General features: G+C 39.4%; 1 protein-coding gene across 23 annotated transcripts in view; it reads left to right on the top strand.

The window, feature by feature from the left end:
* The window catches only part of RIMS2 (regulating synaptic membrane exocytosis 2), a 724,335-nt gene that overhangs the window by 66,842 nt on the left and 630,892 nt on the right, over positions 1 to 26,601 (top strand). For 6 of the 23 annotated variants that reach the window (XM_074986781.1, XM_074986785.1, XM_074986774.1 and 3 more), the window contains exons 2-3: positions 14,883 to 14,915; positions 15,313 to 15,399. The exons of the other annotated variants lie outside the window; for them this stretch is intronic. In XM_074986781.1, coding sequence (XP_074842882.1) covers positions 14,883 to 14,915; positions 15,313 to 15,399 — 120 coding nt within the window. The remainder of the gene's footprint in view (positions 1 to 14,882; positions 14,916 to 15,312; positions 15,400 to 26,601) is intronic. 23 annotated transcript variants of the gene reach the window in all.

Below are 26,601 nucleotides of genomic sequence, written 5' to 3'. Positions count from 1 at the left end.
CAGCACATGGGACAGTGAACCACATCCAGTAGGTGTCTTGGTTACACATGCCCCATTTTTCACAGGCCTACTCATTAGTTCCACTTATACTTTTTAACATTTATATCACTTTGTTACCATAGTTTCAGGCAGTTACCTTAAGGAAATCTCTAATATTTCACCCTGGCTACCAGTGGTCATCTTGTAGTGTCTATTGATCTCTCCTAGACATTATTATCCAAACTCAGCAGTGTGTTTCAAAAATCAACACTTCACAAACCCAGAGACAAGATCAGCAGGTTTATTATTATTTATGCTAATTTGGCCGTGTCTACACTAGCCCCAAAGTTCGAAATGGCCATTCAAATGGCCATTTCAAAGTTTACTAATGAAGCGCTGAAATACATATTCAGCGCCTCATTAGCATGCGGGCGGCCGCGGCACTTCAAAATTGACATGGCTCACCGCTGCGCAGCTTGTCCTGACAGGGCTCCTTTTCGAAAGGACCCCGCTTACTTTGAAGTCCCCTTATTCCTGTGAGCAGACGGGAATAAGGGGACTTCGAAGTAGGCGGGGTCCTTTCGAAAAGGAGCCCCATCGGGACAAGCCACGCAGCAGCGAGCCGCGTCAATTTTGAAGTGCCGTGGCCGCCTGCATGCTAATGAAGTGCTGAATATGTATTTCAGCACTTCATTAGTAAACTTCAAAATGGCCATTTACATGGCCATTTCGAACTTTGGGGCTAGTGTAGACACAGCCTTTATGTTCAGTTCTAATTTGACTAAACTAGTATTTTATAGGTCTGAAGGTCCTGTGTTACAACCTTACTTCACACTTATTGTGGGGGATCCAGGGCCTTGAATCTGGCTGGGAGTGCCACCTAGCCAATCAACTGAATAACCAGGAAAGGGTCCAGTGAAGGGCTAGGTCACAGAGGCCACGTATACACGAATGGCTTTTCCCAGCACAACTGTGCTTTCGCCAGAAAAAAACATGGAATATTTACATGGCAAATGTAGTTTGTTAACAGTTTGTCAACAAACCCAGCATATCCACCGGCAGCATTATACCTCTCCCTGTTCAGGTATAACGCCTCTGTTGACAATATTCTGTCGACAAAACAGCCTTGTAGATGCTCTGTGGCCCTTTTGTCAACAGATGGGGCTTCTGGTTCACTGAACAGCCCTGTTTTCAGAGCTTCCAGGCAGCATTCTGTCAAGAGAGGGCAGGCCAGTGTGGCTGCTCTCTGTCATCAGAGCAGATTGCTCTTTCAATGTGCTTTTATGTGTAGATGTCGTCTGTCGACAGAAGTTTTGCCGGGAAATCCCTTCCGACGGTATCTTCTGTTGACAGAGGCTTCTCACGCAGATGTGGCTAGAGAGTCCTGGTCTGAAATCTTCTGATAGCAGGAGGGGGAACATCCAGGCCACCCAAGTGGCTGGAGGACTCTATGTAAACCATAAGGTAACAAAAGCAAGTTACCTGTGCAACTACAGCTACTGTAGACACCACCCTTCCCCGCCACTTACCTAACTCCTGCACCCTGCATTCCTGCCTGCTCCCAGATACTGCTTCCCACCTGCTCCTTGTTCCTATTCTCCTATCCAAGACTTCTGTCTATTCCCAGGCCCTGCTATCCTATACTATTTTGGGTCCCTGGCCCTCAGCTTTATCTCCAATGCTGTCTTCTACTCTGATCTCTGGCTTGGTATCCAACACCATATCCAGCTCTGACCCTCTGGTCTGACATCTGTCTCTGACTTTTGGCTTGGCTAAATAAATAGTAATACTTAGCTCCTGCATCGCTCTTTATTTTAAAAATCCCCTAGAAATTTCTGATAGTATTCCTGTGCATTAGTTAAGCATTACCCCAGAGGCAGAAAGTAAGGGGCACTCAAGGCTATTTAGGATATAGCAGCTCCAAGTTTAAAACTCCAATGTTGTGCATAGAGCATGCTTCTCATTATCTTTATATAGACATTACAATCCTGATTATAAAAAGGTCTTTGAATTATTGAAAATGCCTGATAATTATGGACTTGGTTAATTAGGAGAGCCAGAATGAAGCTTTCCCTCAGAGCTTTCATGCTGGCATCCCTCTTCATCAGCTACCTGCTGTTCTTCATTACCATCTGGGTTTGGGGAACCTGGAGTGCACTGCAGCACAAATTACAAGGACAGTGCTGAGTTTAATCAACTTTGTAATGCATATGTATGTCAAATAATTGGAATACATGCAGTTATGTTTATTACAAGGGTAGCACTTCTGCAGACACACTTTTACGAGTTTTTAAATGGAAATCAACATTTGGGACAAAATTATTTTCTCAGAGCTGCACTATTTGGCTCTCATTTTAAAAAAAATCTTTTTTTTATGTGAACACTATTTGTAATCAGTTGGTATTGTGCATGTAGAGAAAGCAAAATACTAAGATTCTTCTTACAAGTCAAAGAATTTTCTCTCATTGTTCTTGTACTTCTTTCTGTCAAGGCAATAAATAGCACTGCACGCAATATTTAATCTTTTCTTTATATCCCAACCAAATTATATCAATTTTAGCAAAACATGCATTTCTTATTGAGGACAACTGTACATAAATGCCACGTTAAAGTTTTTGGACTATAAGTAGAGCCAGCTTCACCGTCCATTTTGGTTGATTTCATGGCCAAAAGTTATCATAAATTTCATGAATTCAGCTATTTAAATTTTAAATGTCAGAATGTTGTAAGTGGAGGGATCCCCGCCCAAAAAGAGGTTAGGGGAGTCACAAGGTTATAGGGGAGGTTGTGGGTACTGCTACCTTTAATTCTGTGCTGCTTCTGCTGGTTATCTGGGCAGCTGGAGAGTGGTGGCTCCTGGCTGGGATCCCAGCTCTGAAGGCAGAGTCGCCACTAGCAGCTGCACAGAAGGAGGGATGGCATGGTATTGCTACCCTTTCTTCTGCGTTGTTGCTGGTCAGGTACTGTCTTCAGAGCTTTCCAGCCACCCAGTTCCAAAGGTAATGCAGAAGTAAGGGTGGCAATATTACAACCTTCTTATTATAACCTTGACATCCACATTCATCTCCCTTTTGAGTCAAAACCCACAATTTGAGAAACATTGGTCTCCCACCATGAAATCTGTATAATGTAACGAAAAGCACATAAAAGACCAGATTTCACAGAGAGAGAACAGATTTCAGAGTCCATGACTTGTTTTTCATGGATGTAAATTTGATAGGGCTCTAGTCATAAGTCTAATTAATTGCCCAACCTTGCAGTTTCATCCGGATTGTTCCAGAAGAAGTGAGTCTTGGGAGGCAAGGTTTTCCACATTTTCTAATTCATAAGGGTTTAGTCCCTTAGAAAGATGGGTGTATCCAGAGGCTCTTGAGATATTTTTGGGGGCAGTAGCAACAGAATACAGATCAAAGTTCTTTTCTAATGTCGTGACACTTTTATTCCATAGCAGCTGCACTCAACCTCTGGCCCTCACAATGGGTGAGAGGGTTGTAACTGTGTTTGGGATGTTTTTCAATTAGAAACACAGCAGGACTTTGAAGGGAGCATGCTGTTATATTTGGACTCACATCAGGAAGGAACTCCAAAATATTTGGGAATAATTTTTTAAGGTGAAAAAAGTTCTACTTTGAAAAATGCTCATTTTTATTATATCAAATTTCAAAATTAAACCGGTTTTCAGGAAAAATCTGTGAAATCATTTTGGTTTTTAGATGTACTGATATTTGGGCAGAGCATAAGTATGCTGAACTTCAGCCTCAACAACAATTTTCTGAGTGTGGTATTAGTGGCTCTCTAAACAGTAGTGGTATAAGAATCAAACATTGTTATGCTCATAAAATAATTTAAAATTTGCATTGTGGCATGCTGAAACTTGCTGTAGAATTATTTGTTTTTAGTATATTACTTGTTCTTCTGGATCCCTGAACTTGAACTCACTTGCTTTAGTGGACATGTTACATTATGCTCCTAAAGGCAGTTTTGCAGTATTGCAGGCTGATTGTAACCACTGATGAAATGTACCCTATGTTTTCATTTGTGGATCACTATATAATCATAAAACCCTATGGTTACATGGGTCATCCATTCTAGTCTTAACATCCTGTCAAGATCCATGATTTTTTCTGTCTAATAAATCAACCAAGACAGATGGCTATCTTTGCTCCTTTTGTAACCTTACCATGAAGGTACTTCTAGAACCTCCAAAGGTGGTCTGCTCCATTGTCCCACTGTTTTTAGATTAGGAAGTTTTCCCTGCAATGTAATCTAAATCTGATGTTCTGTATTTAAGTTCCATTGCCTCACGTCCTGCCCTCCATGGCAAGAGAGAACAACTTTTCTCCATTTTTATGTCAGCCTTTCAAGTATATGAAGACTATTACCCTGTCTCCCCTTAATCTTGTCTTTACCAAGCTAAGCATACTGAGGCTGACCATATTTTCCTATGTTGAATATAGGACAGTTGGTAAAATTAATTGCTCAAATTTGAGCGAGTGCAATGACATTCAGAACCATGCAGTAGTCCATTCCAGAATACTGAAAAAACTCCAGCTCAGGGTGCCAGGAGGGTATAGCTGGGGATTATTTGCAAGCAGGGGGTAGTTTAGCGTCCAGGGGAGCTAACTGTAGATGGGCAGGCCATTAACTGTGTTGCAGGGAGGAGAGTACCTTGCGGCTGCACGTGGGCAGGCAGGTAGCTGTGAGTGCAAATGGGTGGTAGCTAGGGGCTGTGTGTAGGCAGGTGCAGCTCAGAGTGCAAGGTGTGGTAGCTAGGAGCTTTGTGTGGGCAGGAGATAGCGTAGGGTGCAGGGTATTTCATACTTTTGATCATAATTTACAAGTCTAGTTTCTGTACATCATTTTTATACATTTATGATGAAAATTGGACACAGTGCTCTAGCTGAGGCCTAACCAATGCCAAGTAGAGTAGTACTACCACCTCTTATGACTTGCATGCTATGCCTCAGTTAATGCAAGCTAAAATTACATTTATTTAGTTGTTTGTTTGTTCTGCAAAAGCTTCACATTATTGATTCATATTGAGGTTGTGATATGCCACAACTCCCTTATCATTTTCAGCAGTACTGTTTACCAAGCCATCCCTCATTCAGTATCTGTGCATTTAATTTCTCTTTACTAAGTGTGGCATGTTATGTTTTTCCTTGATTTTCATTTTGTTGTCATTAGGCCCAGTTCTCAAGTTTATCAAGATCCCTTTGAAAAGTGTTCACAAATTCCCTGCCCCACATTTAGTATCATCTGCAGATTCAATAAGTATTCCCTCTGTTCTTACATCCAGGTCATTAATAAAGGTGTTAAATAACACCAGACCCAGAATCCCAGTGGAACCTCACTTGAGACCTCCTTCCAATCTGACATTATTCCAGTAATAGTTGCTCTTTTTTTTTTTTTGCAGTTGTTTAACCTATTATGTATGCACTTAATGGTTATTATATCCAGCTCATTCCCCCATCTACCAAAGCAATTACCCTGCCAAAGAAGGAACTTGGATGGATTTGGCATGATTTGTTCTTCGTAAATCCATGCTGGCTGCTAGTGATTACACTTTTACCTTCCAAATAGTGGTGTCCCAAATCAAAAATATGACTTAGTATTCCTCAGTCATCTTAGGCAACTTTCTGGAGCCCCACCCCTCCTTACAGAATTATAGGGCTGGAAGGGACCTCAGAAGTTCATTGAGTCCAGCCCCCTGCTTCCAGCAGGATCAATCCCGACTGTCATCCCAGCCATGACTATGTCAAGCTGGGACTTAAAAACCTCTAGGGATGGAGATTCTACCACCTCTCTAGGCAACACATTCCAGTGCTTCACCACCCTCCTGGTGAAATAGTTTTTACTAATATTCAACATATTTCTCTCCTTCTATAACTTCAGACCATTGCTCCTTGTTCTGCCATCTGTCACCACTGAGAACTGGTTCTCTCCATCCTCTTTAGAGCACTCCTTCAGGAAGTTGAAGGCTGCTATTAAATCACCCCTAAGTCTTCTCTTCTGCAGACTAAACAAGCCCAAATCCCTCAGCCTCTCCTCATAGGTCATAGGCTTCAGCCTTTTAATAATTTTAATAATTTTTGTTGCCATTTGTTGAACGTGCTCCAGTACACCCACATCCTTTCTCTACTGGGGGGCCCAAAACTGGATGTGGCCTTACCAGTGTTGAATAGAGGGGAACAACAGCTTCTCTAAATCTGCTTGAAATGCTCCTCATATGCCCCAATATGCCGTTAGCCTTCTTGCCCTTAGCTTTCTTGGCACACTGTTTACTCATATCCAGCCTTTCATCCACTATAATCCCTAGGTTCCTTTCCACTGTAGTGCTGCTTAGCCAGTTGGTCCCCAGCCTATAAAAATGCTTAGGATTCTTCTGTCCCAAGTGCAAGACTCTGCATTTCTCCTTGTTGAGCCTCATAAGATTTCTTTTGGCCCAATCGTCCAATGTATCCAGGTCACTCTGAATCCTCTCTCTACTCTCCAACATAGCTACCTTTCCCCCAGCTTGGTGTTATCTGTAAACTTGCCAAGGGTGCAATCCAGTACCTCATTCAGGTCTTTGATAAAGATTTTGAGCAACACCGGCTCCAGAACTGAGCCTCGGAGCACTCCGCTTGAAAATGACCACCATCCAGATATTGAGCCACTGACCACTACTTGTTGGGCCCAACACTCAAGCCAGTTTTCTCTCCACCTTACAGTCCATGTATCCAATCCATACTTCCTGAACTTATGGGCAAGAATGTTGTGGGAGACTGTATCAAAAGCTTTGCTGAAGTCAGGGTATATCACATCCACTGACTTCCCTATGTCCACCAAGCCTGTTACTTCATGATAGAAGCTAATCAGATTGGTCAGGCACAGCTTGCCCTTGGTGAATCCATGTTGACTACTTTTGATCACTTTCCCCTCTTCCAAGTGCTTCAAAATGGATTCCTTGAGGATCCCCTCCATTATTTTCCCAGAATGTGTCTGTTCCTGCTCCTTCGTGAGTAGTGAACATGTTTAGTGCTTCAAAATGTCTGAGTCATATGAATTGACTTTGTCAGTTCTTTGAAATGACTGTCATAATAGCCAGTGTAGAAAATTCTGAGGAGCATTTGGGAACTGAAAGACATTTTTGGACAAAAGTCGTACAGTTAAAGAGACTTGATATAGGGAGAAGCAGGGATCAAGATACACAGGAACCTTCCAGAAAGAAAAGAACAATTCAGGCCTCACCTTTAAGATTGTTTTGAGCTATTTTGAGCTGACTGGTGTGAATGTGACTCATTCACTTTTTTGCCTCATCCACCACAAGGTACCAGTGCTTCAAAGGGATATAATTTAATCTGTATATAGTGGGTACATATTTTTTTTTATTGCGGGGTGAAGTGGGGAGAAGAATAGGAGGGTCTAATTTTCTATGCTGACTCAAAATTGAGGAAGAAAAAACACCTATCCCCGCAGATATTTGTTGTGTGGTTGAGATTGTGATTGTGAAACCAAGAAAAAAGGCAGAAATGTCAGCTGTAGTTGATAACTTATTTTGCTCTTTTTTCAGCTGATGGAAGAAGACAAACATTAACACTAATAATAAAGCACATTAATAACAGCACCTTTCACCATGGAGTTCAGAAAAGTTACAGGCCTATATAGGGATCATGTGGCTATTAAATATTCACAATCTTTCTGCACTAAAAGTTAAACATTATGGAAAATAGATCTTTCTAACAAGCACTGCAATTTTTTGAGACTATGTGGTGGCATGGCTGGAGCAGTGCCCCCTTGTGGATGTATAATTTGTTCCAATATGCCTGGAGATCTCCCCAGGGGGCAGAAGTCTCTGTCTGCAGTGTCTACTGTGGTAGGTTCCATCCTATCAGCTAAATGTGCCCTCATATTCTATCTTCTTTGGGGATAGGTTGTTGTGGGGGCCTGTACCTAAAATCTTCTAAACTAAAAGAAAGCATATTTCAATACTAAGCCACCCACTAGTATTTCCATGGGATGTCCATGTCTTTTTCTTTGGGCCCAGTTTCCAAACACTTTCTTGCTCCCACAACCTGCTGCTTGGGGTCTAGCTGCTGCTATGCACTGTTTAGCAGACCCATCTCTCTGCACCCCCCATCCCCTCACTCCCGTGTGCAAACTGAATGCCAGTGTCTCACCAGAGCTGCTGCTGCAAGAGCTGCTGGGACTACAGGGGCCGCACTGGGCCGCAGGAGCCATGCTGGACCACAGCCACTGGGGCCACAGGACCTGTGTGGCTCTGGACCAGTTCCACAGGAGCTGCACTGGGGCAAGAGCTGCAGGAGGAGCCACTGTCACTACTGCCGCTGCTGCCACATGCTTGTTCAGTCAAGCAGTAGGCACATGTGTGGAGCAGGCGGAGGGCGTTCCAAGTGTGTGGCTCTGAAGAGCCACATTTCGCCACATCAGTGTCCAGCACACTACATGGGGCATGTGGCAAGCATATTGGACACTTCAGGGCTAGAGCTTGTGAATGTGGCTAAACAGATACTGTGGAGATGGAAATCCTCAAGCAAATGTCTCTGATTCTACAAATGCTGATTAAAATGCGTAACTTGAGAAATATGAGTAGCTAGACAGAATAGATAATGGAATGATCTACGTAAAGATTGGCCTTTCCGTCAGACATTAACACCAGACAAGATAATAAGTGGTAGAAATGGAACTTTATTCATTAAGAATGAAAGGAGGAGAGTATAAATAAATACAATCAATATGGGTGTATGGAAAATAGATCCAACTAACTTGATTTTTTTAATTAGTTTACATGTTTGGTTGATAAAGTAATAGCACTGATGTAATAAACTTGGGTTTCTGTAAAACATTTTATTTGGTACTACCCGACAATTTAGCTAAAAGTGAGAATGATATAATATTAGCACAGCATACATTAAAAACTGGGAACAAGAAGAAGTCTTGTGGCACCTTATATACTAACAGATATTTTGGAGCATAAGCTTTCGTGGGCAAAGACCTGCTTCGTCAGATGCAACATTAAATTAAAAACTGGCTAGCTGATGTCGCACAATGTCATTGTAATTGGGAAATCGTTATTGATTTGGTTTATTTTTAGTGGGGTCCCACAGAGATTGATTCTTGCGGAGTAATTGGGGGGAGTAATGAATAATGAAGAGAATAAGTCACCTAGACAGAACATTTGAATTGCTTGTAAGTGGATACCAGCAAACAATATACATTTCAATATGGGTAAATGTGATTTTATTCATCTAGGAACAAAGAATACAGATGATACTTATGTTGGGTGGGAGGGGTTCTGTCGTGAGAAGCAGTGACACTTGGCTATGTCTACACTGCATTCCCCTTTCAGAGGAGGAATGCAAATGAGGGAGATTGAAAATGCAAATGAAGTGCTGATTTAAAAATCTTGTTCTTCATTTGCATAACCTCACACAATTGTGTTTCTGGAAGATACTTTTCCGGAAACAAAAACAGCAGTGTAGATGGAGTTCCTTCAGGAAAAAAACCCCGTTTTTGAAAGAACCCTTCTTCCTGAAACAAAATAAGAAGGGTTCTTTCAAAAATGTTTTTTTCCTGAAGGAACCTGTCTACATGGCTGTTTTTATTTTCAAAAAAGTTTTTTCTGGGAATGTGCTCATTTGAGATTATGCAAATGAAGTGAGTGATTTGTAAATTAGGCTTCATTTACATATTTGGTCTCCCTCATTTTCATTCCTCCTCCAAAAGGGGAATGCAGTGTTGATGCAGCCTTGGGGTTTGTGGTGGATAAATCTGCTGAAGATAAGATCTCAGTGTGATGCTGCAGTAGAAAGGGTCAATGGAATCCTTGGATGCATAAACTGAGGAATCTCAATGAGGAGTAAAGAGGCTATTTGATCTCTGTATTTGACGCTGGTCTGACCACTGCTGAATAATGTCTCTGGTTCTGGAGTCCACCGTTCAAAGAGGATGTTGATAAATTAGAGTTCAGCGAAGAGGCATAAGAATGATAAAAAGATTAGATGTGGGGAATTTAATGTATCTGATTTAACAAAGAGAAAAGGAGTGAATTGATGACAGTCTGTAATTACCTGCCTGGGAAACAAATATTTTATAATAGCTCTTCAGCCTAGCAGAGAAGGGTATGACACATTCCAGTAGTTGGAGACTGAAGGTAGACTAATTGAGATGGAAATTAAAGTATACATTTTTAACAGTGAGGACAATTAACTACTGGAATAATTAACCCAGGGTCATGGTGGATTTTTCATCACTGGGAATTTTTAACTCAGCATTGGATTTTTCTAAAAGATATGCTCCAGATTTTTCCAGACTTTTCTAATAAAAGATATGCTCTGGTTCAAAGAGGGATCATATGGGGGAAATTCTTTGTTCTGTGTTATATAGGAGATCGGATGAGATGGTCACAGTGCTCCAGTCTGGCTTTGTGTGACAGGGTGCTATCAGCAGCCCACTGGTCAGACACATTGCTGCAGGCCCAACTGAGGGCAATTACACAACTTCTTATGGGGAATTTTCAGCACCTGGCTGATAAATCATTGGGTTAACAAGGCAAATGGGGAAAATGTAAGGACAGGAAGCCAAGACAGTCAAGCAGGAGCAGCCCTCAGGAGGAAACTCAAAGAATGAGCCTGGGCTGGGGAATTCTGGCCTTTGTGAAGTCACTTGTTCTTTATGCATCAGTTTTATCATCTGACTTCACTACCATATCTCAAAGGAGTGTAATGAGGATTAAGAGTTGGCTTTGCCAATGCCTGGTTAAAAGTTAAGTCTTTAGAAATGCTAAACAGTAGTGTTTTCTTCGTTATTAATGGACAGACGAAGCACGAGAAAGAAAATTGGGGAGCAAGTTCTAGCATTAGATAAATGAGGAGGAGAATCATCAATTTAAACCAATAATCTTAATGTACTGCATTATATGAACAGAAGAATGATGTAATGTTTGAGTTGTCCAAGGAGTCTATGATTTCTAAATACAGCAATTTTCAAATTTCCTGATCTCACTGTTAAGTTTTTACAGGCAGCTTGGGGAACTCAGTCCCAACAACTCCACCAGGCTTTAAGCCAGGGCTCTGAGAGTCAACAGCATTTAGCTCCACCAGTGGTGACTTCCAGTTTCCCTCCCCAGTCACTTCCTACCGTCTGAATTTCATTCCCAGCTTCCAGTCCAGTATAAGGTGAAAAGAAAAGGCACCCAGCCCGTCAGCTGCATCTGAGCTCAGCAAATGGTCTTACTCCCTTAGGGAGGCTTCTCCAGCACCCTTGTTGGGAACCTGCAGGAAAGGTCTGTTTTCCTTCCCAGTCTCCCACTTTCTGAGCTCCATTCATTCCTTTCTCCAGCTGGTGTATACACAAGGGCCAGAGGGATAAGATAACTTGGGCCCAGTAATGTCTTTGAACGCCTTCCAGCTGAGTGTAGTGTTTGTATATCCCATCTCAATTACTTTATGACCTTTCAGTCATTTTTTAAAGTTGAACGCAGAGTAGTGGAAATTTTTAGTCGTCATTATCAAAGCAGACTCTCTCCCTCCTCGTTTGTTATAGCAAGCTAGATGATGTGTAGTGAATGAGGCAGGGGACTGCAGGAAGAAGAATGTCCTCATGGTTTAGGTCTTCGAATGATGCCCTGCAAAACTGGATTTGATCTCTGATTCCGCCACGGATTGTTCATCTCTTTTAATCAAGACTTTTCCCTGATGATCACTAATTGTGTGTTCCTTATTTTATGGATGCCCAGCTAGAACCCAGTGGGATCAGATTTGAAGAAGTGTACTTAGGATAGCAATTGAAGTTTATCAGAACTATGTACTAAATATATAAAATGCTAAATACTTTGAAAAATTAGTTTTTAGGAGATTCAAATTGTGCACTCAGAATTAGTGGACATTTATGTAAATATCATCATTGATTGCTCCACGTTTCGGTTGCCCATCTGTGAAATGAACATAATAACATTATTTTACAAGTGGGTTGTGAAGATTATTTCATTAATATTTGTTCTGAGCACCATAGAAAAGTCTACCTGCAAAGTAATTGTGCAGTATTCAATGAAGAGATGACTTAGAGTAAATAAGGCTTGGACCTTTCATTGAATAAGGATGGTAAAAAGAAATATTCAATAGCTACTGTCCATTATGGGCACTGAACCAGGCAGGATTCCTTAGAAAAAATAGTATTTGATCATGTGGTTAAAGACTTCTTTAGAATGCATAGGCAAAATTCACCACATATATATAGGCTGAATCAAGGTTGCAGAGCAAAACTTAATACAGACATGTCCTAACATGCATTGCTATACTTGGGTTTTCAACTGTTTCTTTTAACACAGCTCTGTGTGTGTGTAATATTGCAATGTATTAAAGAGGCAAAGCAGTGATAACAACAGGAAGTCCTGTGGCACCTTATAGACTCACAGATCTATTGGAACATAAAGCAGTGATAGAAATTATTGATTCTGTTCTATATGCTTGGGTTTGATGTAGTAAATTTTGAAATATTTTCAGGATATCACTCTGACCACTTTTCTAGTTTTGCATTTTCTTGATGTTTATTGAACCTTTCTACTGTAGTAATTCACTGTGGCATCATAAAAACCAGGAAAATGTTAGCTACTGCTTGAATTTGTGGCACAGGTTATAATAAACTTCTGTGACTTTCTGTATTTCAGAAATGGGTTACACTGACCTGAACTGCTGGTTGTACTCATTTGCATGTTTGCTCACTGGCAGAGGCTGCTGATGGCAGAATAAAAAGCAGTATAAACATGGTTCTGCTGGTGAACCCCCTCCCTTTGTCGGCAGCTTCTTATTCCTGGAAGAAAATCAGGCATAAAAGTCTGCCAACAAAGGGAGGGTTTCTCTGGCAGAACATGTTTACGTTGCTTTTTTTCTGCCACCAGTAGCAGCCTCTTCCAGCAAGTGCATTTGCATTTTCAAGACTGCTCATTTGCATACTGCTGCCAGCAATTCAGGTTAGTGTAACTTTAACCTATGTGTATATGTGGTCTTTACTGTATGAGATGGGAACGTAATTAGGTGTTGATCAAGTACTGAATGTCACGCTCCAATCTAAGCACGTACTTCAAATGAAATATTTTCTTAAAGACATTTTCCTAATTAGAATTGTTATAGTGATTGCAGGTAATAAATAGCTATCAGCCTTTTTCAAGTCCTGCTAAGATTTATCCAGATAAAACTGGCTTGTTCAATTTTCATAGGTGATTTGTACACTGATGTTTATGAAATACAAATGTAATTTAGCAAATGAAACAAAGATTTATCTTCTAATTTAATATACTGATTCAGGAAAGTACAGTTTAAATAATTGGCTAATTGGCTAATAGTTTAAATTCACTTTGACTTACAATCCATGAGAATTTAACTATAGCTATGTCTACACTAGCTCAAAACTTGGAAACAGCTATCTGCTGTTAGGATTAAGGGGATTTCGAAGTTGCTGGGGTCCTTTCAAAAAGGAGCCCCATCTGGATGAGCCATGTCAATTTCAAAGAGCTCCGGCTGCCAGCATGCTAATGCACTGAATATGTATTTCAGTGCTTCATTAGTAAACTTCGAAATGGCTATTTGCATAACCATTTCCAAGTTTTGGGCTAGTGTAGACACACCCTATTGGTGCATCTACACTTGCATTCCTCTTTCAAAAGAGGTATGCAAATGTGATAAATCGAAAATGCAAAAGAGGCATAAATTTGCATATTTAGCACCTCATTTGTATATTCTAATTTCGAAAGAGCTTCTTTCGAAAGAAGAAAGCCAGTGTAGACACTGCTGTTTTGAAAGTAAACCCCATTTTCGAAAGAATCCTTCTTCCCATTAAATAAAAGGAAGAAGGATTCTTTTGAAGATGGGTTTATTTTCAAAAGAGCAGCGTCTACACTGGTATTCTTTAGAAAGAAGGTCTTTCAAAATTAGAATATGAAAATGAGGTACCAAATATGCAAACTTACCTCTTTTGCATTTCAATTAACCCCATTTGCATACCTCTTTCAAAAGAGGAATGAAAGGGCAGACGCACCGTGTGGCTGTTTCTACACAGGCCACTTCCTTTTGTTTCCAAAGGAAGTGGCATACTAATACACGGAACGAAAGATGCTAATGAGGCATGGATGCAAATTCCCCATGCCTCAATAGCATAACTTCACGTGATCTGGAATCTAGAAGACTGTTCTTCCGGACTCCAAATCGCCATATAGAAGTGCGGCCCCAGGGGAAGTCCTGGGAAGTCCTTCTTCCGGAGGCCCCTTCTTCCTGAAAATTTTTGGGGAGAAGGGACCTCTGGAAAAAGGACTTCCTTCCGGAAGCCACGCTTTTACAAGGCATTTTGAAGTCTGGAAGAATGGTCTTCCAGACTCCAAATCATGTGACATTATGCTAATGAGGCACGGGGAATTTGCATCTGTGCCTCATTAGCATCGTTTGCTCCGTGTATTAGCATGCCACTTCTGAAGAAAGTAGCCTGTGTAGAAATGGCTTATATGTGTTGGCCTTGAATATTTGTCTCAATAGGAAAAATAAAAGTATAAAATATTAATATAGTAACGTATGATTAAAGAACCATTTTTTCCATTTTGTAAGTTAATATATTTGTAAAAATGTTCTAATATGCTAAACTATGCTGTCTAAAGATTAAGAGTCTATCACAGCATATCACTCTATTCATTTAAAGAGAATTTTACCTGTCATTATTATGTTTCCTTATTTTTCAATCTTATTGGAAGTTAGCAAAGAATATAATTCACTACAAATATATGGGCAAGTAATAAGTAAATTTAGTTTAATAAAAACTTTAAATATTTTTGCCCATTGGGGTAGATTATAGAAGTGCAGGTAGAAACTGTTTTCCAGAACATTGCACTCAGTTGTGCAAACTTATTTTTTTAGGGTCAAAGAAGAACAAAAACCACAACTGACACAGTAAGTAAAATATCTTAAAAGTGCAGTAGGCTTGACTTTTCTACCTTTGCCATGTTCTGCTTACTGCACCTTTGATGGTATTAGCTTTCACTAATACTTGATAGGCTGCAGATAGTTTGTCATCTGCTTCCTGATTGGCTTGTAAGAGAGCTGCTTGCAGCTTCTTACTTCATCCACATGTTAGCTGGATGTAGTTTCCTGCTGCCTGCTTGTGGACTGGTTAAGTGTAAAACTTTAATTCCCTTACATCCTTAGTGGCTGATTTATTATTGCAGCTAACATTCCCATTGCCTGTAGCTTTTCTGCCTACATATTTCTATTACTGTTAGGTAAGAAAACATTTAAACTAGTATGAGTTGTTTGGTTATTCAGTCACATTATTTGCTTATTTAAACAGGTGGTTTCCCTTTAGTGGGATCACTGAGCTGGTAAATAACGTTCTTCAGCCACAGCAAAAACAACAAAATGAAAAGGAGCCCCAGACGTAAGTAAGCTGCTCTCTGTAGACTAATTAATGTCTCTCTAGCATTAAAACATACTGGAGAGTATGTGTGAAATACTTTGCCATTCAAAACTTTCTTATATGAACATTTTACAAGCTGACACTAACTTTGCTTTCAGAGCTTTGGTGGCAAAGAGCAATATGAAAATTAAATTATGGCCCACTTTTACTAGTCAGTCGACTTGATTATATCAGGGGAAAAAAACGTTAGGAACTCTCACTGCTATATTTAAGGCCTATCCCGGTATTTAAGATATGGGTCATTCATAGAATGCTATAAAATACATAATACATTTGGAGAGCTGGGAAGTTTCTATTTCTTTTTTTTTATTACATTGAAATATCTGTAAAGTGTCTGAGCTTTGACAGATATGAGATGAAATTCTGGTGCTGTTGTATTCAATGGGAGTCTTGCTGTTGTCTTCACTGTGACCAGGATTTCAGTGATAGTCTTTTTTACAGTGCCATGCCAAGATGTATTTCTTTAAGGAGAACCATATGAGAAAAATAAGTGTTCGTAACATTTGAAAATGTTAAGGTTGAATAGAACGTGGCAAAGCTAGGAGATTCAGACTTACGATTGAGCATAAACCATGAAGCTGCAAATAAAAAAAAAGAAGAAAGTGAAGAATAATGTTAATTTCAAATTTCCTAGATTTCTAAATGTTATACCTTTAATGTTATCCAACTATACCTTTTTAAATTGGGAGTTTTATTTTATTTATTTACTTATTTTATGAGAAAAACTCTTGGTTTATATAGCGAATTTTTAAAATCTTTTTGGCACAGTAAGGTAGCTTTAAAATGTACATTTTTATTATTTATTGTCATATATTTTTCAGAAACATGTCTGGTCCCTTTGTTAAATATATAATTAGCTGAGTTTCTTTAAGTTATAATAGACAATGGCAGTTTTAGCTGATTGTGAAAATACATATTTAGAAATATAAGAATCTTTTAAAAGTTGCATGGAGAGCATTGATAGAATTGGATATACTAAGCCCAGAATTTTGCAATCTTTGCCTATGTTTGTAAGAAAGAGCTGTATGATTTGGCTCTTAAGTACTTTCAAATAAATATGTATAACAAAACTTACAGTATAAATTTTATCAAATTGTTTTTCTAACCTGCCACAAATTGTTATCAAGGTTGACACATCAGAAAAAGTGTTATCAAGGCTGGCAAATTTGAATATGAATGTTAGTTCTGAGCATTCTCTGTAGATGGTTGTTAAAGTCTCTTTTCAATAGAATTATAGCAGTAGAAATGTTTTGCTATAAAGTTACATATTTTATTACTTGTATTTTCCACATTAATTCATTATTTCAGTTTTATTTATAATTTTTATCATACCTGAAGTATCTCATTAGTGTGTCTAATTCTATTATTAGTAATGTTCACTTTAAACATTATCATGGTTGCCTGATAATTAACATGATCTATTATGTGGCAGTTAAAATCAGAAAAGGAAGGGGGAAAATGAAAGAATAGCCATCATAATCCAACTATGATATTATCTTTTTTAAAATTTCTTCAGGATAGTGTATAATTTGTAAAATTAAAATAATAGATTTCTTTTAAAATGTATAAAAGATGCATTTTTTCTTAATGGAATACAACTGTTTTACTTACTGCTTATGTTCGGCTTACTATGCCATGAAGTTACTTAAAACACTGAGTTATTTTACATAGTGAACATTGAGCCAAATTCTGTTCTGATATGTATGCAAGTGTTATCATGACATCAGAGCTCCTAGAACTGGGGACAGAGCTGAAATGAATTGCACAAAATTCCTGCAAAAATTTTTGAGGCCTTAAAGTTGTTTCTGTTTTGAAGGATTCAGAATATATTTATTTTAAATATTTTTGGGGTTAAATATATTTTGAATTTGTTTTCTTGTTTCTCCTCTACTTTTTTTCTTTCATTTTGTCAATAAGTACAATGAAATGATGTCCAAGTGTACATATATTTTCTCTCCTCTGCACCTTTTCAAAGGTGACGAAATTTTGAAAAATTATAAAATGGCTAGATGAGGAGAAGAAAAATGAAGAAATGGGGGAAAACCCAAGGTGTCATTCATTCTGTTGTAGTCACTAATGAAAAATAAGGAAGAAATATGTGAAAAATATGCAAAATTTTGCCATTACAATTTCAATAAATAAGTGAAAACCTTTTATTTTAAACAAACACAACTTTCAGGGAAGTTTTATGCTTTATTTTAAAAAAAAGGCCATTTTCTGCACAAAAAATAGTGAAAAATTATAACCACTTTTAACTTATAGTAAATTCTGGTGACAATCGATGATCAATGTGGTAAAATATATATAACATTTTTTCAGTATTTTTAAGAAGGCTTTTTGATCGTGACAAGTATCTTCAGACAAAGTAAACTTACAAAATCTGATAGAGGATAAATATTTATACAATTTAGTTACTGTGATAAAAATCATTTAGTGGTTTCTTCAGACACTGAGTCATCAAAGGGTCTGATCCTTCAACCTTAATTTATCTGAGGTTAATGGGACTACTTTGATAATTTTGGGTTACCAATTTGATTGTAATACTTTTTCCTGATAAAAAGTTCCCTTATTGAACAAAAAAAATTCACACGAAAGGTCTACTGCGTCTTGTATTCTTTCAGATACATTATTGATCAGCTGAGCACCTATAATATCTGAAAATCTGAGGATAGAGATACTGCACTTAATCTGTTGCCTTTGGCAGATAGGGTGTGTGCAGATGAGAAAAAGGAGACTTAGGTGTCCAGATTTGTTTCTGAAGTTCCCAAGATGAAATCAATTGGGTGAGGGAGGATGGTTTTGTAGGGGTGCTAAAGGACTTGATGAAGTGATTTTTGTTATTTATTTCAGGTAGGTCAGAATAACACCTCTGCGTGTACTGGAAATATATACATGGGACTTTGTGAGAGGGGGAAATGCAGACTAGATGAAGATGGCAACAAAGTATTCCCTGTTGGTCCATAAGCATAATGTTAGGTGTCTATTAGCAGCAGAAATAATAATAAAAATGAAATCTATACAATTGTAAAATACTCTTTAATTGACAATTAATTTAGCAGTGCTAAATTCACATTTCTAACATGCAGATTTGAAGAGCTGCTACATACAGTTCCTCTAGAGCAGGAACAGGCACAATGCAGCCCACACGATTCAGAAAAGCAGCTATGGGGCCCTCTTTGTTTTGCTGGAGTTGTAAGGTTAGGCAGAAGGGGAGAAGGTTCACATGCTGCCCTCGCCCTCAGCGCAATCCCTTTGGCTGGTTTATGGCCAATGAGAACTTCCTGTCTGAAGCACAGGCAGTGTGCAAAGCACTCATCCTCCTCTCAAGCTCATGGTTTTTCAGAGAGCGCATGGCCCTTGCCATAGCTGGACAGACAGAGAGCCTGCCCAAGAAACTTGCTGGGCTGCTGGCCAGGAGTCACCCAAGTAAGTCTCCTGGTCAGATCCTGCCTCTGGAACCCCAGACCCTCCCTCCTCCCAACCCTCTGCCCCCTGCCCCCTCATAACCCAAACCCTCTGCCCCTCCTCCTGAACCCATACCTCCTCCCAGACCCTGCACTCTATTCCCCTGCCCCAGGTCACAACCCCCTCCTGCCTTATGTCACAGCCCAAACTTCTGCACACCAGTCCTTGCCTCAGATCGCAACCAACTCCTAATACCCAAAGCCCCTTCCAGACTCCACACCCACCCCACATCCCAAACCCTTACTCCAAGCTCCATGCTGCTTTCAACCTCAGTCCTAGACACTACACCTCCTCCATTAATATCAATGAAGAGTGTGGCCCTTGACCACTTCCCAAATTCTTGGAGTTGCTCCCATCAAAAATTATTGCCCTCCCCCCTGGCTCTAGACCATGTGAGAAATAATGTAGAAGAATTTCCAGAGAGACTGGTACGTGAACATCAGTGTTTTTCTGTATTGCCATATAAGAACTGAAAGTGCCCTGGCCTACAAATAAAATTCTTTGTTTGAATAAAAGTTAGTGGATAAACTTAGAGAAGGAAAATCCAGTTGAAAATGTACTTTTCTTATTTATTTCTCATTTGTTGTTGGTAACATAAGTGAGTTAAATGTTTGATGTTACATTTTTAAACTGGTAAAATAGAAGCTAATTTGTGTGGGTCAGTATGCCTTGTCTGTGAGGGCTGATTCAAGAAAAAACTCAGACCCCCTCCCTTCAAAATGATTGACTTGGGCCACCCAGTGTGCTGTCTTCTACGTGTCCCAAACTGCTTTCTCATGCCAGGATAGACACAGAGGAGGAGAAGTAATAGGTGATGGGTTCAGAATTGGTATGTTTGTGAAAAAGTTAATGTAATCCTATATGGAAATGTCTTGTTAAACAGGAGTGGTTTTTTCAGTTAGAACTGTGATGAAAGGAGAAACGTCCTGATTCTTGAAGTGATTGACATTATTAACACCATAGAATTCTCACCATGAAGCAGCTTACATTTCACTGTTCAATTCTGAAGCTTAAGTAGTAATGGTAGCATTTCAGTTGATTTTGGTTCTGCCACTGGTATAACTTAGCTGGGTTCCCTACCTTTTTTCTGCGTATTATTGCTTTGCAGATGGTTGTTGTAGCTGGAGATTGCTAAAGAAAACTGGGAAACAGCATGGAGCAGGCAACACTAGCTTTATCTGCCCAGAGTTTTATACTAATGTTTGCTACTATACTATCTGACCACCTTCACATAAAATAAACATCAGTAATGGAATGTATAGTGGACTGTACATCTCTTCCCTTTTGGGGTAAACACTCAGCTTGTGGGTACTGTCTTTTTAGGGATATGTACTGTTAATCATATGAATGTCATTCTTGTGATATTGGAAAGGCTTTTTCTCATAGCAAGTTTTCACACCATTTTCCAAACATGGTCACACTGTGAATTTGTTTGCTTTCTCTTGGGAGTTTATTGTGTAGCCTCTTCACTGAGAATGCTCTGTGCCCTGCTCACAAATGCTTCATCCTGGGTTTTGTGCTGTACACTGTCCCAGAAGTTTGTACATCAGCCAGGGATTCCTTACATTGAGAACACGCTCAGCTTTATGGCCCCCTTTCACCTTCATCATCTGGCTCATCATTTCTAATCAGTGCAAATGGGTTTAGTATATTTTCTGTAAAAATTATATTCATGTATTTGACAATACTGGGCGGTACAAATGCTCAGCATGCCTCAAGATTTGGGCATGAGTTTGTAATATTTTGTCTCGTAGACAAGTTGAAACGTCAGGCAATTATATTCTGTAGTAAGCTCTCTTCAGAAGAAGAAGGTTTATAAAATTTGTTTCTTCAAGGAATGTCCACAGTATAAATAATCTACTTCAGTATTAGACATGTTGGTTTATGCTCTGAAGTGTTGCATAATATGTTCATTATTATGTACTAATGCAACTTAATTTGTTAAAGCCAATTTATGAATATAGTAACACAGTATTTTAAACATCTCGAGGTGCCTAAATAGTATTCAGGATTAAAGGAATCCATAAAAATAATTCAAGCAAGTTTCAAAACTATTTTTTGAAATACACGAAAGTATTTTTTCTTTTTGATGTATGTGTGAAACACCCACTATTACTAAAGAAATTTAGGAACCAGAAGAAAATATACAGTAGGATTTGGTGTTGAGAATCCTCGTGAATGTTGAATTTTGTGAATATAATTTCATGAATATCATGCAGTGGGGGGGAGATGGAGACAGATGGCAGGGCTGTGGGGAGCTGGTCAGTGTCCATGTCGTGCCTCTGGCTGGCTCTCAGAGCCCTGGGGAAGCAGCAACTGGCACTTCTCTCTAGGAGCCCTGTGCAAATTTTTGAGTAATATTTGATTTATATATACATACTCATTCACTTTGATATCTTGCTCATATTCTTACACTTTCATCACGTGTGTCCTACCCCATTGGAATAGAGTGGCCTCTAGTTATAAAGTGGAAAATTTGGAATTAGAGTAAACCCTTGATTTTTTTTTTTAACGGACCCTGATATAGCAGACTTTGAGAATAACGAACTCCCGCCGGCCCCTTGTTGTTCTCAAAGTCCGCTTAACAGGGGCTCATAAGATCCTAAAATTGTCTCCCCCTCACCCTGAAGAAAAAAAAGCATGTATGGTGACTTACCATTGGTGCAGCTGGAGGAGCTGTTCCTTCCACCACCAGAGACATCACGTGTTAGGGCAAGGGGGTGTGGGGCCTAGCACTGTTACCTAGAAAGGGCTAGGTCAAAGGTGGAAGGGGTGGGTCCTCATGCATGCAGCCCTCAGCTCCACCCAGACCACATCACTGCCCTCCCCATCATGAAATTTAAGGAGGGGCCTAGAACTCTGGCCACCGCTGCTGTTGAAGAATCCCATTTTGCCCCTCCCCACCAATTGGTGAGCCTGACTGTATACAGCAGACAATGTCATTATTCCATTGATCTACCACAAGGCACTGTCGCCTAAAATAGAACAAAGGAGCAAAATCAATTGTAAAACAGTATCAAGATATAACATTGCTTCAGTTTATGACCTCCAAGCCATCCTATTAACTTCCCCCCACCGCCCAGGAGAGCACCTGACAAGTAGAGGTTTGGGTATGTACGTTATTTGATACATAAAATTAGAAGATGGTCATTAAAACAAAAAATGGTGGATATGGTTATCAGTGTCTGAAAAAATCTTTAAAATAGATTGCCACGTTGATATTCAAAATAAAATTTGTCAAGAAAAATAAATTGAAATGTCTCAAACAATTATTAATAGAAATGAACGGTTGTTTATAGTCTGAGTTTTGGACATGATGCATGAACATTGTCATGACTTTCAAATAATTGGGAAGTGCATCAGTACGTTATTTACTTCAAGTGAACACAAGCAAATGACTAATAAGTTTTTGCAGTTTATTTTATTTACATTTTGTTTAGTTTCTGGAAAAAATGGTTTTCAATGGCAGTGAAGTTTGAATAGTACTCAATAAAAGCAGTGCTTCTTAAGCATATGTACTCTGATTGCAGCAACTTGTCATAAGAAAAGAAAATGTGCCCTTTGAGTTAACACAAGTGGTACCGCAAACATCAGTTCTTGTTCAAAAATGATTACATGTGTAAACAAAAACTACATTAATATGAAGGTAAAGTAGAAAGTAAACATGAGTACTTCACAGTAAGGCAAGTACAGGGACATTGTAAATATCCCCAGAATAAAAAATAAATGACGTACAACAGTAATCTTATCTTTAAAAGAAATAAACGTAAGATATGACAATGCAGAGATCAAGCATTAATGATTGCACCACACTTGTAAGTGCAGGTACCAATTACTAGGTAAGCATTAGGCTTATTAGTCATTTGAACGATTATTATAATTTTTGATGTAGTTTTATGCTGATGATCGATTCACTTGTTTGAGCTTTCCAAGTAGCTTTCTGAGTACTATAATTGCCACTTCTTTCCTATTTTGACATCCAACTGCACTAATAACTATTTGCTGTTGTAAAGACTTTAATCTTCCGGAATACCTCAGTCCTACCATTGCAATATCTAGCCTCTCCATTTCTCTGTATGTACTGCCTTCCTTCCTGTGTTGATTCAGGCCCCTTATGTTCCATGTGGCATTACTTGCAGTTGCCAGTTTCGTTCTTCCAGGTATGAGGGGCACTGGTTCACACAGAGGCCCAGTGATATTTCACAACAGTTAAGGAATACTAGGCTGGGTTACCATGGTATGATTTTGGGTCTAATGCCATAAAAGTGCCCAAAGAATCAAGTGCAGCCAGTTTTTGGGTTGTAAACTTCAGCCTTCAGCCAGAAAACTTAACCCACAAAGCAGCAGAGATTTTGGCAGAAGGTTTACTGAAGGGTGGCCTGCACTTGCCATATCCCAATACCAATTTAGGATATTTGTGGCATTTTTATATGTGCAGCAGCATCTTCCATTGTACCACATTCTGTTAGCACTCTCATCAACTTGTCCACAATTGCTTATCCAGACAGATTTCTGTTTCTGTTGTGGCTAATCTCCATATTTGAAAGCTGTTCCTCTGTCCATAACCTGTGGATGCACTCACGGTGGAAAGCGCTGCCATGAATTATTGATTGGTGTTAATGAGACTGAATATCAAACTGAAAAATTTACAAAAAGCCAAACACTATCTGGGATTGAACCCTGAAGCTCTGAGGAACCATGAGATGCAAAATCGTGACCAAGAAGAAATGTTTACAATTATTAATGAAAAAACCAAGACTAAGTGGTTTGGGAATTTCAGAAAAAGGCTATCAAAGAAGCTGATTGTAACCAACCAGGCTCGGGTTCCCCAGAAACGAGGCTGCACCCAGAAGGCGAGTGATATATTTGGTTTATTGAAAGCATGACACCCGCGATGGGAGCCCCGGAAATGCCGCAGTCACCAGTGCGGGAAAACCCAACGTGTCAGAGCTTTGCTCGGGGGAGAGGCTCTGTAACAGGCCTTCTAACACAAACTAATAAAGCTTAAACTCATTTACATAAGATTGCTTAAAATTGCCTATGCGTTACTCTTACTATCTTTTGTGGCCTACTGCCAGCGTAGCCTTGAAGTTTTGGCAATCATACTTTGTTTTGCAGCTGTTCGCCTTGGCAGGATTACTTGTTTTGCAGCTTTTCACCTTGCACAGACTGGCCTGTTTGGAATTCTCCTGAGGGTTCACAGAGGGGTCAGACTGCACTCTCAACTGTTACAGTGTCTTCTCGCACCCGAAACTGATGATAAACGTGAAGATGGTACTAGCTAAGAAAAACTCATGTAAATCATTGTTCTGCAAAAAAAGATGGAAAGTAAAAGCACAAAGATAGATGAGAGAAAAAGAGTTTCTCTGAAGTAAAAACAAAATGATAAAGAATAAACGCAGATTGGTAATGTTGAAATGACTGAATGTGAAATGCAAAGGAATTGAACAACTGGATAAAGAGAACAAACCAAGTGAGATTATCAAAAGATAAGAAAATTCAATTAGAGAAGAAAATGGATAAATATGACCCTTAAAGACAAACATGGACAACGTATAACAGACCTTAAAGACAAAATCAAGATATAGTGAGAATACACCAATGAACCATATGACGACAGGCATGAAAATTGTAAATAGAGATCAATCAAGTAAACCCGCTAATAACTGATGAAGAAATCATGGCAGCAGAAAGTGTTCACAATGGAAAAAGGAGTAGGTTGCAATGGACTGAATTGTTTAAAAGTATAGAGGCTGAAGGCTTGAAATCCTTGTCAGAAGTAATGAAGAATATGTTTGGGACAGAAGAACCACCAGAAGACTTTATAACCTTAATGTATATCCAAAGTCCAAAAAAGAACAATGTTATGGATAGTTAAAACGACAGAACAAATAGCCTTGTACCACGTGCTTCTAAGGATGCTGTTGCAATTTGTTCAAGAAAAAGATTGTTAAGGATGGTTAAAAAAATAAGCAAATGACAATATGACTTCAAACTACTGAGCCACAATGAAGGTTGGGAGAAAGTCATGGGAAGGTTTGGATATGGAGAAAGAAACAAATGAGTTGAGAAACACTAGAGTTTTCTACGGAGCATGAGATGGTGATTTGCAACATGAGATTTCAACAAAAGGACTGTAGGAAGCGGACATGGTGATCAAATGACAGGAAGTCCAAGTACATGATAGATATGATTTTGATAAGAAGAAGATGGATAACATCAGTACAGCAGTGCCGAACTTTCCAAGGAGCGAATATAGACTCGGACCACAGTCTAGTGATCGTAAACATCAAGATAAAACTGAAAAGAAAATGTAAGACAGTTTAAGAAAAGAAGAGACCTGGCGAGGCTAGGTGAGGAAGAGAGAGGGAATGCATGCAGAGCAGCGCTCGAAGAGAATATCACCATGGAGAAAGACCTAGATAAGAGAGTTGCAGGGATAGCCCCGGCAATAGAAGAGGCAATTGAGCAGACTGTTCCAGAAGAAGAGAAGATCAGTAAGAAGTGGATTTCTCAGGAGACACTGTAGTTGGTACAAGAGAAGAGAGTGTTGAAGATCAGAAGAGATGTTTCTGAGATGGTAGAGCAGCAATATAAGGTGAAATCCAATGAGGTGAGGAAAGCAGCCAGAAGGGATAGACAGAAATGGTTAGAGGAGCAATGTGAAGATATAGAGAGGTATTACAGTGAATGTAAGACCAGGGAGGTGTATAAGATGATCAGGAATATTAATAGGAAATGGCAACTGAAGCAGATGGCGATCAAAGATGAGAACGAAGAAGTGCTCATGAACAGGGAGAAGATTGTGCAGTGATGGACAAGATATTGCACCAATCTATACAAAGCACAGTTGGACCCCAGAGTCTCAGGGAGACTGATTGAAGAACTCCAACAGATATCTCCACCGAGCATTGAGATTGAGACCGATATTTTGAAGGAGGAAGTAGAAAAAGCAGTGAAACAACAAGAGAACAACAGGAGCCCTGGAAATAAGATCACGGGAGAGAGGATCAAATATGGTGGAGAAAGCGTGATTCAGGAAATACACCAACTATGTAATATAGCATGGAAAGAAGGGAAAGCACCTAAGGAATGGACAAGATCTGTGCTAGTGCCAATACACAAGAAAGGAGGTACATTGGAGAGCAAGAATTACATTGATTGCCCTAACGAGTCGTCTAGGCAAGGTGCTGATGATGAAACTGATGGAAAGATTAAGATTGCAGACAGAACAACATATAACAGATGAGCAAGTGGGGTTCAGAAACAATAGAAGTACCATACAGCAGATATTGGCACTAAGACTGATAGCGGAGAAAGCTCGACGAAAGGACAAGAATGCTTGCTTCGTTGATTTTCAAAAGGCATTTGACATTATAGATCGGAAAGTGACTTGGGTAGTGCTGAAGTTGTACAGAGTGGATAGCAGACTGATACGGTTTTTGAAGGATATCAATGGCAATGCAGAGGCAGCGGTGACAACATGCGGGGAGTTGGGAAGTTGGTTTAAAATAAGTAGAGGTACGAGACAAGGAGATCCAATATCACGAAGTATCCTCATCACGCATCTGGAGAGAGTGATGGACAAGATCAAAGAAGAGGTAGAAGGGATATCTGTCCACAGGAAAAGAATTAACACCTTGAGATTTGCAGATGATATACTTATCATTGAGGAAGATGGGAAGATAGTGAAAATGG

Source organism: Carettochelys insculpta, chromosome 2 (assembly GCF_033958435.1).
Source record: "Carettochelys insculpta isolate YL-2023 chromosome 2, ASM3395843v1, whole genome shotgun sequence".
Taxonomy (NCBI): Eukaryota; Metazoa; Chordata; order Testudines; family Carettochelyidae; genus Carettochelys; species Carettochelys insculpta.
Note: the sequence above shows the minus strand (reverse complement) of the source record. Positions and strands in the feature narration are given on the sequence as shown.